The sequence below is a fragment of the Borostomias antarcticus genome, assembly GCF_949987555.1.
Source record: "Borostomias antarcticus genome assembly, chromosome: 24".
In the NCBI taxonomy this organism is placed as follows: Eukaryota; Metazoa; Chordata; class Actinopteri; order Stomiiformes; family Stomiidae; genus Borostomias; species Borostomias antarcticus.
In genome coordinates this window covers 11,889,478-11,906,019 of record NC_140257.1, presented here as the reverse complement: position 1 = coordinate 11,906,019, position 16,542 = coordinate 11,889,478, and the positions used below count along the sequence as shown (strand labels likewise).

At 47.2% G+C, this 16,542-nt stretch overlaps 2 protein-coding genes across 3 annotated transcripts; one reads left to right on the top strand and one right to left on the bottom strand.

Annotated features, from left to right (window-relative positions):
• Positions 1-1,320: 1,320 nt before the first annotated feature.
• stk25b (serine/threonine kinase 25b) lies at positions 1,321-5,270 on the top strand. Its single transcript, XM_084458067.1, has 11 exons — positions 1,321-1,622; positions 2,171-2,401; positions 2,494-2,550; positions 2,719-2,827; positions 3,011-3,168; positions 3,365-3,550; positions 3,893-4,038; positions 4,290-4,395; positions 4,487-4,558; positions 4,658-4,794; positions 5,054-5,270. The coding sequence occupies exons 1-11, from the start codon at positions 1,593-1,595 to the stop codon at positions 5,091-5,093; spliced, it is 1,272 nt and encodes a 423-aa protein (XP_084314193.1). The 5' UTR covers positions 1,321-1,592; the 3' UTR covers positions 5,094-5,270.
• Positions 5,271-6,135: 865 nt separating this feature from the next.
• On the bottom strand, positions 6,136-14,870 carry septin2 (septin 2). 2 transcript variants are annotated; one of them, XM_084458071.1, is made up of 13 exons: positions 14,753-14,870; positions 13,853-13,893; positions 12,624-12,738; positions 11,642-11,728; positions 11,339-11,462; positions 11,006-11,140; positions 10,665-10,782; positions 10,206-10,307; positions 9,924-10,069; positions 9,422-9,548; positions 7,974-8,054; positions 7,447-7,543; positions 6,136-7,344 (listed from the first exon to the last, which is right to left on the bottom strand). In XM_084458071.1, exons 2-12 carry the CDS (start codon positions 13,874-13,876, stop codon positions 7,457-7,459), a joined length of 1,146 nt encoding a protein of 381 aa, XP_084314197.1. In that variant the 5' UTR covers positions 13,877-13,893; positions 14,753-14,870; the 3' UTR covers positions 6,136-7,344; positions 7,447-7,456. The 2 variants fall into 2 exon arrangements, with proteins under 2 accessions (XP_084314197.1, XP_084314196.1); XM_084458070.1 differs by having other exon boundaries at positions 7,974-8,034; positions 9,465-9,548.
• Between the last annotated feature and the right edge of the window lie 1,672 nt (positions 14,871-16,542).

Genomic DNA, 16,542 nt, shown 5'->3' with positions numbered 1-16,542 from the left:
CATCCCCTGCCTATCCATAAATGTCGCTCGTTGGTAGACTCGCTTTCCAGAAAAAGATAGTTGTAAATCCAAATTCGGGTAGCCTTTATCCGATCTGCTGCTTCCGTTCTATGGCGAATGTGATGAGAACGAGCTCAGAACGTGCTGATTACTCCACCTTCCTATTGGTGCTGCCGAGTACGTGTTCTGTCTTCATTCACAAATAGTTTTCAGTAACGTTTGCTAGCTTTTTATAATTAATGGAATAATAATGAAATAATCTATAGGACTACACAATTAGGCATATTCTAAATCATATGTTAGTCATTTCATGTAGCCTATATTTATATTTCTTTGCAGTTAACCATCTGAAATAATTTGCTAAATTCAACAGTTAAGACCCACTCATGCTGACTCAATAAGCAAGCCCTATTTCAAGAATATATTTATCAAACATATGATTACCATCTGCACTGTTCCCATCATCAATATAACTAAAGAGAATATATCTCAAGAGGTTAGTGGCGCACCTTAATCCCAAGGACGGTTAAAAATAGGATTCACCGCCACCATATTCTCTCAAATAAAATAGGGTCGTAAATAGTCAAACGATGGCTACATTAATTTTAAATACTAAGATTCTAATCTAAAACGGCTCTTATGGAGCGATGGGCATAGTGCCAGCGGAATTGTAGCCTTTTTAATTTGTAGAATTTTTAAAATTGTAATGCCAACATTGACGTTCAATCTAATGCTTCGAAAATATAAAGTTATATAACAGGACTCCATATAGAGTTGTGTCATTATAATCTCAATGCAATTGAACATTGCTGTGCATTTCCCTTTCTACCATAAATGCACTCTTTACAGGCGGCTCTGGAATATGGTCTAGATTAGCCTTCTATATGAGAGTATGGAGGTATAGGAATGAGAGCCCAGGCAGGTAAAATTTCGTCGGATCGAAACCGGATGGGAACGTATAGCCTATGTTCCTTAATTAGGCTACACTCTAAACAGTTCGAAAATAGCATACATTGTATAGCAAAATATGCAGACTAAAAATATTCCAATAATATTCAGTGAAATGCACTGTCAAATCACATATTTGCGTAAATGCATTTTGTCTTTCGTATAGTTTATATTGGTTGTACCTGTTTTCACTCAATTAAATTCGTCCTCGCCTACATGCTAGAACTACAACTCCCACCACCCTGTAGCCTTGAAAGACTTCAGTGCGCACGCGCAGTGCAAGCCATTATATTGTCCTCCTCAAGCCACAAATGAAGAACAGGCAGAGTGTTCCTTGATATGAATTAAATATTAATATACGGAAACATTTTTCTCTGTTGTCTGCCGCTCTCATAAATGGAGTTACACGATACATAGTTTGCCTTCTAGTTGGGCTGTAGAGTCCGCCGTCGGGGGATTCGAGGCCGAAAACACTGCGAGTGACAGCACGGTAGCTTGGGTGTTTATCTATCTCGCTAGCTTGCTAGGCAGCTAAGGGTGTTGGAGAGGAGGGAGGAAAATAAGATTGAAGAAGAATTTGACAACTTCGTCTTGCAGGTAGAGAGGGTTTCGGCTGCCCCTTTCCTGTCAAATCTGCCGAAGGGATGGCGCATCTCCGCGACATGCAAAACCAGGTACAGTATAATAGCGACTGTCACCTCCCTTCTTGCCAAGCCAAAGCGAACCCCCATGACTCACTGCGAGGCATCCGAAGAGCTGGGTAGGTGGGTGGGGGGCCTAAAACATTAAATCTAGTTGGAGATAAGACTTGTAAACTACACACCCATCCGATATCCAATTTGTTTAGTCTACATTGTCAACAGCGCCGTGTAAATCATAAATCTGTACAATAGCCAAGTAAAAAGAGTTCAACAAGTAGGCTACACAAGGGCTAAATTATTGTCTGGTCAAGATCCCAGTGCCCTTTATTAAAACAATGAATTGCTTATTCAATATAGTCTAAAAACATCACCATTCACTTGATTTTGCAGTGAAGTGAACTTCAAAGTGCTATTATACTCTAACCACTTATTCAGCTGAACTTGTTGCTGCAAGTCGATCACACAGGGGACCTTTTGTGGTAGACATTGACGCTTGATTACATGAATCCATAAACATTGCGAGCACCTTGGGTCAAGCCTTACGCATCGTCTTGTCTTGTCCTGTCCCTGACGCCTGGCAGAATTCCAGGCTGGACCCTGAGGAGTACTTCACCAAGCAGGAGCGCATCGGGAAGGGCTCCTTCGGGGAGGTCTACAAGGGCATCAACAATCGCACCAAAGAGGTGGTGGCCATCAAGATCATCGACCTGGAGGAAGCGGAAGACGAGATCGAAGACATCCAGCAGGAGATCACGGTGCTGAGCCAGTGCGACAGCCCCTTTGTCACAAAGTATTACGGATCCTACCTGAAGGTAAAGCAACTTGCGGTACAGTTAGCTGTGTACCTCGCACACACGCTGGCCCACACATACTCTATACCTGGCTCTCCTCTCTGTCTACCCAGGGCACAAAGCTGTGGATCATCATGGAGTATTTGGGAGGGGGATCTGCTTTGGATCTGGTAAGACAGCTCATATATGTCATTCACAATCTCTGATTGGATTCATGCCAGTGACGAATCTGAAATACAATAAAGAAGCATTATTCATCTGATTTATAGCCTGTGGGTTTTCCCTCCCTCCCTCCCTCCCTCTTTTATTGGCCTATCTTTTTTCCTGTTGTCTCTCAGTTGCGTCCTGGGCCATTAGAAGAGACTTATATCGCTACCATACTGAGGGAGATCCTAAAGGGGCTAGAGTACCTGCACTCTGAGAGGAAGATTCATCGAGATATCAAAGGTGATTGGCTGGCTGCCCTTTTACTCTGACAGTCCTCTTAATGGCAGGACAGCAACATTGGTTTTGTACAGCCTCTAGCCACTACTTTAGGTACGTAGATGTCATGTAAGCTCATATGGGCTGGGCATCTACGACACGCGCCTTAATGCTTATTAACCACGCCTCTCTCCCTCTCTGTACCAGCTGCCAATGTACTGCTGTCCGAGCTGGGCGATGTGAAGCTGGCCGATTTCGGGGTGGCAGGCCAGCTGACGGACACGCAGATCAAAAGGAACACGTTCGTGGGCACGCCGTTTTGGATGGCGCCCGAGGTCATCAAACAGTCGGCGTACGACTTCAAGGTGAGCCCACGGTGAAGGCAGAGGCACAGCACCCCGTCTGGCATTCAGGCTGTCGATGCCGTAGTTTTTATACATTCTTATAGATTCTGAGCACATAAACATGTACGGTCGTTAACCGAATCCCTCCAATAGCCGTGGAACTGAAACGCGCGTGCTCTTTTGTGTGTTTTTACACATGCGTCTGAATTGTCGTCAGGCGGACATCTGGTCCCTGGGAATCACTGCCATCGAGTTGGCCAAAGGGGAGCCCCCCAACTCAGACCTACATCCCATGAGGGTCCTGTTCCTCATCCCCAAGAACACCCCTCCTACGCTGGAGGGCTCCTACAGCAAGCCCTTCAAAGAGTTTGTGGAGGCTTGCCTCAACAAAGACCCTCGCTTTGTGAGTCAAGTTTTCTCTGTGCACTAACGTGGGTTTGAGAGTTTTGAGAGTTTGAGAGCTTCTTTTTTGTGCATTGCATACAATAGATATGAGCTCATCAAAGTGCTACTAAGCCTTGGGGAAATACACCCCCGGAGGCTGATTAATACTTGCGAGGGCACTTGAAGGTAATAGCAACCTATCGGAAATAATAGAAAATCATTCCCTGGGTTTGCAGTCCCAGCAGGTTTCTGTAGCGTTACGCTGTTGTGATTTACAACATCATAAGTTGCTTTTAATACAGTACATTGCATTCTGAGGATCGATACTGAGCTTTGAAGTCGGTGCCGGCTGTTTCTGCAGAGGCCGACAGCAAAGGAACTGCTGAAGCACAAATTTATTACCCGCTACACCAAGAAGACGCCCTACCTGACAGAACTCATTGACCGCTACCGTCGCTGGAGGTCCGAAGGCCACGGGGAGGAGTCTAGCTCAGATGACTCGGATATGTGAGCTCCTAAGCACGCACACACGGACACACACACGCGCAAACAGAGCAGTCTTGATTCACATGAAACTTAATAGAAACGTTTCAAAGCTAGGTTGTTTTAAATGTTCCGCTGAGTTACAACATTAGAAAATGCACCGTTATGAATGCCTTACCGGCTGACATCATCGGCCTCTTTTTGGCGTTACTTTCTGCCGTCCCTCCAGAGATCCTTCATGTGTTTGTTTTGGCTCCGTCGTCTGTCCCCTGCAGGGATGCCGACGGCGACGACAACCAGTGTCCCATGTGGACGTTCCCCACGGTCAGACCCAGCTCCATGAACAAGCTACAGAAAGGCTACACACACACAGATTCAGAGGTACGACCCGGGTCTCTTTCTCTCACGCGCGCACAAGCGCAGGCGAAAACGACAGTGAAATGTCCGCTAACATCTCTCTTTCTTTCCTCAGTCTGCAGATTCAGTAAAAAGGCAGCCCAAGTCACAGTGTTTGTCGGCGTTGGTAACTCCCATTTTCCGAGAGGTAAATTGTAGACGAGGGTTGACATGACTTCGTGTCGGGGGCCGTGAGCCTGTTTTATTCAGGGGTTGTATCACAGCCTGTCGCCCCCCCGTCCTCTAGTTGAAAGAGAAGCGGAGGGCGAGTGGAGGTGGCGTTGGGGCCATCGAGGAGCTGGAGAACGCCTTCAACCTGGCGGAGGAGTCCTGTCCCGGCATCTCAGACCGCCTCGTCACGCACATGATGGAGAGAGCGTGCAGGTAAGCATCCTGTAGTAGGAACCAGGGCCATGCCAGAAGAAAAACACACTAAGAAACATTGAACCTTCAAGTATCTCTTGTTATATGCAAGTATGGGAGGAAAGGAGTTGCACATTTGTAGTTCTCTTTTTGAGGCACTGGGTCGTAGGCATACACACACACACACACACACACACAGACACACACACACACATACTCATTTGGCAGTTCATGTGAATCTGCACCGATTTAACTCGCCATTCTCTCGTCTGTCCTCCAGATTTTCTCTTAACGGTAACACCACCCCTTCTTCACGGTGAACCCCCTCTGGCTGCTCCATCTTCCTCTACCCTCCAGACCTCCCCAAGGACCACCGAAGAACCAATTCCTCTACCCCCCAGACCCCCTCAAAGACCACCGAAGAACCAATTCCTCTACCCCCCAGACCCCCTCAAAGACCACCGAAGAACCAATTCCTCTACCCCCCAGATCCCCTCAAAGACCACCGAAAAACCAATTGCTCTACCCCCCAGACCTTCCCAAGGACCACAGAAAAACCAATTCATCTACCCCCCCAGACCACCGAAAAAAATAACAATTCCTCAGCACCCCCCCCCCCCCCCCCCCCCCCAAGAGATCTTTAAATTAGTTATAATTAAATATTTTTACAGTTTTTCTTTATAGAATGGAGAGTATTTAAGACAAAAAAGCCATGAGACATTGAGAGCGCTGTGCATACCAGTTAGAACAAAAAAATCCTATAATAAAGTCTATGGAAATATTTTTCTGTCTGGTCGTCTTTAGTTTAAATCGCAGTTGTGGCTAAAAATGCAGTTTTTCCGTGTCCCTGGAGAGTACGGGTGGTGACTAATGTGCTGTGTGTCGTGTGTAGCATGAGGATGTGTGTTTATTGAACAGCACAATATCATAAGGTCAAATGTCTGGTCCATATGTAGTGGACAACACAAAACCGGTGGTTTATTCAACCGGGTTAGGGTTAGAATTTGTGGGGAGGTTTTGACAGTTTAAAAAGGAATTAAGAATATTTTAATCTATTCCCTGCACCTCAGGAATGATTAATGTAATTATTTAGCATCCAAGACTCATTTGTTCCCAGGCTGTTGGCTCAGTCTGCTGTCTGGGCTAAGCTCCTCAGTCATGGTTGACTAGTTGTGCTCAGCTTTTGCCTTTGCTGAACGGGATGGACTCTTCTCGATTCCCCAGGAGAGGCCTGATCCCCTCCATACCAAAATAAGCCAACACTCCTCAACTATGAAGATAGGAGAGGTTAATGGAAGAAAAACTACAGTGTTAAATCAGCATGACTCAAGAATGGGTACATAGGTTTAATAGAAACTTTATTGCAAGTATAGTATGTCAAGACATTTATTTTATTATTGGATAAAACTGCAGATACTGGAATGTTAAGAACTCTGGATCTGGCCTGGGCTATGAAGACTCAAACGGGTCAACATATTAACCGCAATGGCGGCCATGGCAATTACAAAGGACCAGCCTGATCTCCAGAGGAGCACTAGTCTCCAGTCTCACCCAGAGACGCTCAGCCATTAACAGAAGGTCACCTTCTAAATACAGTATGGGCAGCACAACTTCCACTTCACAGATTCTGTATGCAACTTCACTCCACATCATAAGGGGGTTAAGAGGAAAAGCTTAAACTTGTCTGTTCACCGTTTTATGAGTTTGTTAGGACACTCCCCTGCATCAAATGGGTTAGGAATAGGTGCAGCCTGGAGCATGGAGAACAGAATACAGAGGCACATGGATCAAGAACATCAAGGTCTCCTTCATTGGCCAGGGCTACAGGGCACTGGGAGAGGTCAAAGGTCACAGTGGATTTCAGTCATAACCAGTCAACACAATGTCACTTCAGACAAGGTAGATGCATGCAGGAGAGAGGGAGAGGACATCGCTGAAGAGCCCCTTTACTGTACATCACTCATGGACTGAATCTTAAAACGTGACATCTGCATGACTAATGAAATAAAAAGTAACAGATTGGTTGAGGCGTTTAGCCCATGAGAAAGAGCTGCAGACGTTCACAGTAGTTGTCATGCCACTTGTCACTTTCAAGAAAGAAAAAAAAAATGCATTGAAGAAGAAAGTAAGATAAAGAAAGAAAGAAAAAAAGCATGTGATTTCGGAGTGGTTTTAGGTTGCGGAGTGGCGGAGACAGCACTGAGTACAGGTGGGCTTTTGGCTTTCTCAATAGCAAAAAAAAAAAAAGAAGAATAGCACATTGGCTCTGTAACAAAAGCAAGCCTCTGTTTAAAGGACAATATTCTTCATTTGACTGGCATTATCCAAGTGAACAGAACAAATGAATAATTAGAAATATGGAATATAATAAACAGAATGTGTGTAGATACAAAATCATAATACTGCTTATATAAAATAAAAATACAACTCGTATACCAAGTAGGAGTGAAAATAAACTAAGATAGTGGCAAGCAGTATGAGGCAAGGACCAGTATCTGGTTCTCGCTCCACTCATTCTCCCCTGCAGCCATCCATCCTTCTCTGGTCAAGCTCAGTGAACGGCTCCAAAACCTGCCAGGAAAGGAAAAGGACTTTGCCTTAACTTCACATTTAGACTGTATCGTAGTTCATCCATTGTGTGTGTGTGTGTGTGTGTGTGTGTTCTGCCCTTACCGTCGGGGTTTCACACGTGGTGGCCGTCACCCTCTCCGTCTCCGTGCTTTTGCATCTGTGCCTGCATCTTGGCGATCATCTCCTGCATTCGCCTCAGCTGCACCGAGGAGACACGAGGTCACGGCGTGTTAGAGGCCCAGAGAGGCCACGGCGCGTTAGAGGCCGTGAGAGGCCACGGCGTGTTAGAGGCCGTGAGAGGCCACGGCGTGTTAAGAGGCCGTGAGAGGCCACGGCGTGTTAAGAGGCCGTGAGAGGCCACGGCGTGTTAAGAGGCCGTGAGAGGCCACGGCGTGTTAGAGGCCGAGAGAGATCCATGAGGGACGAGGGTGGCAGTGTGTTCAAACCAGTGAGACGCCACATGTGAAACAGGAGGACAGGTGAAGGTTAAACAGGAAGACGGGTTAAACAGGAAGACAGGTTAAACAAGAGGACAGGTTAAACAGGAAGACAGTCAGGTGAAGGTGAAACAGGAAGACAGTCGGTGAAGGTGAAACAGGAGGACAGTCAGGTCAAGGTTAGTATCTCACCTCAGCCTCCTTCTCCTGCAGGATAATATCCTTGTCCATTTCCTCCGGCTCCGGCCCCTTCCTGCACCCCGGAGATACGTTCTGTGAGTGTGGGCCATCTGAGGTCAACGGGCTCAACCACGGGACAGCCATGCCGTCAATCACTTGTACGTGCGGTTTCTCATACACTGTGTGTGTGTGTGTGTGTGTAACCAGTGGACATCAAAGTATTCGGAAAGCATGTCATTGACAGACTCAGCAGAAAGACACAAGACAGGCTGGAGAGGAAAACCCCACCATGCACCAGGCGGCCCTGGGTGAGTCCCTGTGTTTGGGATTGTGTGTGTGTGTGTGTGTGTGTGTGTGTGTGTGTGTGTGTGTGAGTGAGTGTGTGTGAGTGTGAGAGAAAGACAAGCAGACGTGAATAGAGCAACATGTAGAACGTGAAGAAAGCAACGTGTAGGAAGTCTGAAAGGACTGAATTAGTGGGCAAGACAAGGAATTTGGGGCGGGGGGCTAGACAGTAGAGAGCTACGACGATGGCAAGCTGCAGAAGCAAGACCAAAGCAGCACGTGAAAGGGGGTTGGGGGGGGGGGGTCGGGCGGGGCCAGTGGTACCTCCCCTGTCGACGACGGTACCTCCAACAGTCCGCACAGAGGACTGGACAGACCACCTGATCACCCTCGGGTTGATGGCGAGCCAAGCCAATCGGAAGGCAGTGAAATCACTCCCTTCTCCCTGGGCTGGCGTTGGAAGGGGTTCTCGAAAGAATCGCAAGGAGCCACACTCCTAGGACACTACAATACCCACAGTACATATATGGAAAACCGCGGCAGTCTGTAGACCCACTGCGCATTGATTGTTAAACCTTAAACCCTGGAGATGTACGACCCACTACCAACCATCTGGAATATGTAGAGAGTGGGTCGTATGCCCACCTCCCTTGTTCTCTGTAAAGCACATTGTGTTGCCTCTGGGTATGAAATGCGCTATACAAATAAAGCTTTGATTGATTGATTGATTGATTGATTGACCAAAATATAATAATATATTACCCTCTCATCCAGACAAACTACAACCCACTGCTTTTGGCCAGTCTGGGTGCCAAGTAAGAAGAACGGATAGCAGAATCATAAACACGACATGCTGATGTCGACAAAACCCTGCTTGTTAAACATCTACTGAACTTCCTGGAAGACTTTAGCCCTTGATAGCTGGGCCCGTCTCTGACACTGAATCAGTACTTGTATATACAGTATGACGCTTACAGGTAATGGCTCCAAACATTACTATACCCTCTCCACTGTGCTCCTCTCTTCCTCTAGGCAAATGAAAGCACTGGTCCATATTGTTCAGGCGTGTACAGTTATGCGACCTTTAGCCTCGCTGTTGTTCGGGGGTCTGTATTTGGGGGGGGTGGGGGGCGGGGGAGGGGGGGGTGAGGAGAAGCAGACAGACAGACAGGTACGTACGCAGGAGACAGAGGCAGAACGTAACCATGGGAGGACAACCTGCCGCCCCGTTTGAGGCGCTCCGAGCGGAAGTTCTCGTAGTGCAGGTCCTGGGTCACCTCCTGGAGGTCCTGCATGTGGGTGCTGGAGGGGGGAAGAGGGACGGCCGTCAGTCGACGCGTTCGTCGGAGTTGAGTCTCGGGTCTTGCGGTTAACCGCCGGGCGGCGCTCGTTCTGATTGAAGGCTTCGCCGACGATGACTGACGGCGTATTGTACGGCCGCTTCGCTCGCTCTAGACAGTACTTATTGTGTCGCTTTGAATTAGGCGTATTGCACAGATAGTTGTTTAAATAGTCGCTTACGCACGTCCCTACTTCGGATAGAAGCATCTGCCAAAATGACAATGTCAACGTAGGATATATTGAACGCGGGTCGGATCACACTTCACACATTACACCGCTACGATGCACCATATCTGTCTCTCTTTCACACACACACACACACACACACACACTCACATGAGCATGGTGCGCAGCTTGAGGAAGTCGTTGTGCTCGGGGTTCTCCACCTCCACCACGCCCCAGGGGTACAGGCGTCCTCGAACCTTCTTCCCCTTGGCCTCGATCTGCTGGTTGGAGCCCACCACCGCGAACGGGATGCTGGTCTGGTGGGGGAGGAGAGGACAGGGCCGACGGTTACAGACAGACACACCGTGGTTGAAGACGGGGGGTGTTCGTAACGATGTTCCCCCCCGTTGCAGAGTGTCTGCGTGGGGAAGGTGACGGGATGGAGGGGGTTACTTTGAGGATCCTGGTCTGCTCCTTGAAGTCTTCGTCTTCGTCCGACTCGGCGTCAGGGAGGTGGTAGATCTTGATGCCGTGCTCGTCGATCTCGTCCAGAACCTAGGTAGTCACAGCATGGGGTGATTTAGTGTGTGTGTGTGTGTGTGTGTGTGTGTGTGTGTTTGTGTGTGTGTGTGCGTGCGTCTATATGTGTGTGTGTGTGTGTGTGTGTGTGCGTGCGTCTATGTGTGTGTGTGCGTGCATCTATGTGTGTGTGTGCGTCTATGTATGTGTGTGTGTGTCTATGTGTGTGTCTATGTGTGTGTGTGTGTCTATGTGTGTGTGTGTGTGCGTGCGTCTATTTGTTTGTGTGTGCGTCTATGTGTGTGTGTGTGCGTGCGTGTCTATGTGTGTGTGTGTGTGTGTGTGTGCGCGTGTGTGTGTGTGCGTGCGTGTCTGTGTGTGTGTGCGTCCTACCCTGCGCTTGAGTCTCTCCCTCTCTCTCAGGGTGAGCGTGTCGGCCTTGGCGATAACAGGGACCACGTTCACCTTGTTGTGGATGGCTTTCATGAACTGCACATCCAGTGGCTTCAGGCTGTGAGGGAGAGAGAGAAAGAGAGAGAGAGAGGGAGAGAGAGAGAGAGAGAGAAAGAGAGAGAGAGAGAGAGAGGTTGAGGGTGTGTGGAGTGGAATGAGAGAGGTGGAGGACATGTAGACACTGAAGAGACCACAAGAGGGCACTTACATAGCACAAACGGCAATGTTTGTGAATATGTGTGTGTGTGTCTGTGTGGGGGGGGGGGGGGGGGGGGGCTCACCCGTGGCCCAGCGGGGAGATGAAGTAAAAGCAGCAGTGCACACGGTTATCCACAATGTGCCTGCGGTTCAGGCCACTCTCATCGTGGAGGTAGCGCTCGAACTGGTCATCGATGTAGGCTATGATGGTGCTGAAACTATGGGATGTAAGGAGATAGAGCATCAAAAAAAAGTTGTGATCATATTAATACCTCAGACACATCCCTCAAATTAATCTCTCCGACATATTTGGTTTTCTCAAGCATGGCTATTTTTGTTCACGCAGCATTACAGTATTGCTTTAAAATCTGCCTTTAATGAAGTGGTATTCATGTCAAGTCCAGGGGGTGGCGCACCAGTCTTGGCTGTTGATGGCGTCTCCGTATCCAGGCGTGTCCACCACGGTGAGGCGGAGTTTCACCCCTCGCTCCTCAATCTCAACCGTGGACGCCTCAATCTGGACCGTCCGCTCAATCTTCTCTGTGGACGGGGGGGGGGGGTGTATGGTGTGTCAAAGTCACTTTATTTCTATAGCACCATTCATACAAATCAATGTAGCACATAGTGCTTCACATAAAAAGAGATAGATAAAAATCATGAATAAATCAGTGTGTGTGTGTGTGTGTGTGTGCGTTGTGTTTGACATTTGTTTGTGTTACCTGCTGCTCCTGGGATGATCCTCTCAGGGTAGAGGTCAGTGAGGAACAGGCTGTTGATCAGGGTGGACTTCCCCAGACCGGACTCGCCTGTGCATGGGACAGGAACTCATCAATAAACAGCAGGACACAGACGGACAAAAAAAACATTGCAGCCTCTTACCAGAAGCAAAATAATCCTAATTTGGGAGAACTGAACACATGCTGTCCCAGATCCTCCATTAGCTAACCAGTTCCTATTCTGCATGTCAAGCATCTCCACATGACAGAAGTTAAGCCACTCAGTCTGGGAACTAATCTAGCTCCTCACTCGTTCCTCATCCTAGAACTAGATCTCCCTTTTGAAGTGCTCCAGCAGAAGCAGCGAGCCCATGTCTCGGCCTACAGGCCAAATTCCACTCCGGTCTATTTTAAGGCCGAGGGGGGGCCCCAAGGGGGGGGCCCCCTTCCACACACACACACACACACACATTTCACAGAGCACTCGCTCAAAGCGCACCAGTTTACGCTGGGACTGTAGGCATCTGGACTCAGAACAGTCCCCTGACCCTGCTGTGACACTTCACACAACACTCTACAGGAAGTAGAAGAGATCTGAATAGAGGAAAGGGAATTGTCTGCACTTATCTGAAATGGTAATAGTTTACAGTCAAAGTTACATTCCTTTCTGTCGTCCACAGCATTGAGTTATAGTCTTAGGGGCTGGTCAAGAACTACTGTTAGTATGAAGTATGTGTATTTCTGTTTATCCATTTGCAAGCATCTCCACATGAAGGTTTTATTTTTTACAGTACATTCAAAAGGCAGCAGCAGAGGAAACATAACTTTAACGTTCATGCTTACTGTTGCTGTCACATTCCTCAGATGCTTATGGTCTGTCTAGAGCACTCGAACATGATCATTTTGGCACGCATTCCTTTTCCGGGGCAAACATTATCTGTCCTGACACAGAGGGAGAAGCGCGACAAGAGAATGTGACACTCACCGACTACCATGAGGGTGAACTCAAAGCCCTTCTTGACCGATTTGCGGTGCACCTGATTGGGCAGGTTTGCGAAGCCCACATACCCCGGGGTCTCTGGGTTGGTGAACTGCCCCTGCTGGAAACACAAGAGAGTGAAAACGCAGTCAATCAAACCAGTAACTACCGTGCAGCCTTATTCCAAATAGACCACAAAAATACCCTTTACATTGGTAGTTTGCTTAGGTTTTTATATAACTTTGAAATGCTATTAAAAAGAAACAACTGTTTACTGGTTTCCTTAAGTGAGGATATGTTGACTTCTCCCTGTCATCTATTTGCAAAAGCTGTTCCGGAATTCCTCACTTTACGACCCAGAACCAGGACAGTATGTAACAAGGAGCAGTCTGAACCAGGACAGTATGTAACAAGCAGCAGTCTGAACCAGGACGGTATGTAACAAGGAGCAGTCTGAACCAGGACAGTATGTAACAAGGAGCAGTCTGAACCAGGACAGTATGTAACAAGCAGCAGTCTGAACCAGGACAGTATGTAACAAGCAGCAGTCTGAACCAGGACGGTATGTAACAAGGAGCAGTCTGAACCAGGACGGTATGTAACAAGCAGCAGTCTGAACCAGGACAGTATGTAACAAGGAGCAGTCTGAACCAGGACGGTATGTAACAAGGAGCAGTCTATACCAGGACGGTATGTAACAAGCAGCAGTCTGAACCAGGACAGTATGTAACAAGGAGCAGTCTGAACCAAGACAGTATGTAACAAGGAGCAGTCTGCACAGGATTTCATTGTTCGCTATTCAGCCTAAGATGAAATTTGAGCACTTGATCTTTCAGTAAGATTATTTAAAGTGCCACAATACAGGCTAATTTAAAGACAATGTAGCCTAGCCTAATAATGCTTAGTATTTTAGGCCTACTGCTTTGACTGACTTTCCCTTCCCCCTTTAAACGAGTGTCTCCTGGGATAGCAGTGCTCTCATTCAGCCTGAGGGCTTTCAAGCCAGTTATGGAGACAACGGTGAATCATGGGGAAGGCAAGCAGTCAAAAGCTGCACAATCATGTCTCGGTCTCTCCCAGGCTGAAGAGAAAAGGCAGGCCGTAAACACTTGCATCTCTACTGTACATTTCTGCACCAGCAGATGACTATGATCTGGTGGAAGGCCTAATACAGTATTGACTCAAATCATTAACATTATGTGGCGAGCACATACCGAGTGTACTCAGGAACTTACCTTAATTTTTTCAGCCTGAGACATTTTGAACTCTTTCAAATCTGCAACAGAACAGATAACATTACACACAGAAACAGTATTTATGTAGGCCTACGCTCTCTCTCTCTCTCTCTTCAGTCAAACGTACAAGATGACTCCACAGCTATGATGTTCTATCCGATTTGGGGTAGCACTACGTGGGAGCCAGGAAGTGTGCTCTCTGCTCTAGCTAAACGTCTTCTGAAAAATGTCTCGCCACAGAAACTGTCGTTACTTCCTTTACTTTGTTCACACTAGTCGGGCTGCACCAAATTACACAGTTCACAGCTTTCACAGCTGGTCTGCCCTCAGAACGAAGTTGTCTCTCCGAATCCAATCATCATCTGTGCCCCTGAACGTTAGCTAACTTGCTGCAAATATACTTTATAGACATGGGACGAGGGAGCTAGCTACGGGTTGAGTGTCCCGTCTCAGTGAATGAGAAAAAAGGACTAGCTCCTACCTATTTAGTAGTTAACGTTGGCTAACCGCCTGCAGCACCGAACCATTCACTGAACCAAGACCTAGCCTAGGCTCCGGCTAACGTTAGCAAGCTAGCTAGGTAGTTCTTAACGTTATGCGCTGGGCAGATCTGACCAATGGGCACTCCACGTTAACGCCAGGCAAGAGTAACACAAGCTAGCTAGCTACATAGTAGATGAGTAGCTCAAAGTAGCTAGCTAGCTAGCTGACTACTAACGTTAGCCGGGTGGCTGGCTAGCTAACTACGCTAACGTGAGCTGGCTAACTCGAGACGAGGCAGGAAGTCAAGTCAAGCAATGTAGTTAGCTATCAACTAGCACCAATGAAACAAAACATTGATACATTAGCTAGCCAGTAACCTAATACTCGGTGGGTGTATAAAATGATACGCCACATTACCTGGTAGTCAGCAAAGAGTACAGTTTTGTTTCGAGGATTGTGCTGCTAAAGTAGATTGATGCTGCAGACACCTAAAATTCCTGAGATTCCGGTGTCCGTGAGCACAGAACAGTTCAGCAGGTCCAGAATGCATTGGGGGTTTCAGACACTCCCCTCGCACTGGAAAAAAGGGAAAACTGAACTGCTGCCGCGCGGAACTAGAGCAGAAGAGATTTGAGATTTTGTTAAATGTTAAGTCGAATAAAAGTTGTGTCTTTAGTTTCACGTACTGTCTATGTCTCTAGGAATACGTCGTAAAATGGCAAACTATAGCTAGCTAAGAATTGGAGGACGAGCTATGCAGGTCTGCATTTCTGAGAATATCTCTAAACGTTAAAAATAACGTTATCTAAGTGGTGAATATCAGGTCGAATTGTGTAATTCAGTGGACATATGTTCTCAAATGTCTATAATCTCGTGGAGGTGTACGGGCCTCGGGTAATATAGGAAGAACAACGCACAGGATAACGTGGCTCGTTGGTCTAGGGGTATGATTCTCGCTTTGGGTGCGAGAGGTCCCGGGTTCAAATCCCGGACGAGCCCTCGTTTTTTTGTAGCAGACATTACATTACTTCATACTATGTGTTTTGTGTAAACATCCAGTCAGCGTGCAACGCACAATATATTATTATTTCTTCATATGTCAAGTTTCGTCCTACTAACATACAGTATAAATTCATGTTTTCTTACTTTGAATTCCTTTATCAATGTAAGACATAGCTACGGATCTCTTGTGGCCGTCCTCAGTACTACCAGTATGAGAGGAGGAGAACTTGCGCTCCAACGCTCAGAGGAAGCTGCAGAGAGAACTGGAGGAGCTGACATAAGCCAGAGCATAACATGGGAGATCACTGCTGCACTACACAGCCAGCTCAGGTAACACCCCCCTTCCCACCGTGTGTGTGTGTGTGTGTATGTATGAGAGAGAGAGAGACAGATCAGAGTTCCATATCCCTTGTTCATTTTGAGAAATCTGTTGGCTTTGAGTAACCTGTTCCAAATCCCATTATCAGTGTGTTTTGCTTGACCATTCTAACTTCACCTGTTTGTCCCAATCTAACACTGTTACTGTCCATATCTCTGTCTGCACATGACCACTCAGCATCTCAGAATGGAAGCCAGAGAAGTAGGTTGTCCTGTGTGTGTGTGTGTGTGTGTGTGTGTGTGTGCGTGTGCGTGTGCGTGTGCGTGTGTGTGTGTGTGTGTGCGCGCGTGTGCGTGTGTGTGTGTGCATGTGTGTGTGTGTTTATGGTAAAAGAAAGGGTCTAAGTGGATTAGACACAATCTTAACATTGTTCAGATGCACTGTAGGACATATGAATTTGGAACTTACTGTGTGTTTACCCAGGCTGAGATGATCAATTAGCAGGCCCAAGAAAAGTTTGAAAAGTCTTTCAAGCCATGGACCAAGGCAGGCCTAGACTTTATCTTAATATTATTTTTTTGTTCTTATTTTAGACCACCCATGTTGGGGGCCAAACTCCACACCTAATCGTTCACAAAGCACAGCATGTGATGCCCGCCCTGGTTTGTTTTTTGTATCAAAGGCCAATTCTTTCAGCCATGTACCAAGTCCAATTTCTTTTGATTCTGTGTTTTAGATCGTCTTGGGGGCCCATCGTTGAAGGACGTAGTTAAACTGTGGAGGTGAAGGAGGAGGTACGGGACCTAAAGGCACAGTTGGCACTAGTGCACAACGTGATGACTCGCCCCTCAACAGATTTGGCCCCACCTGAGGACCTTGTGACCTG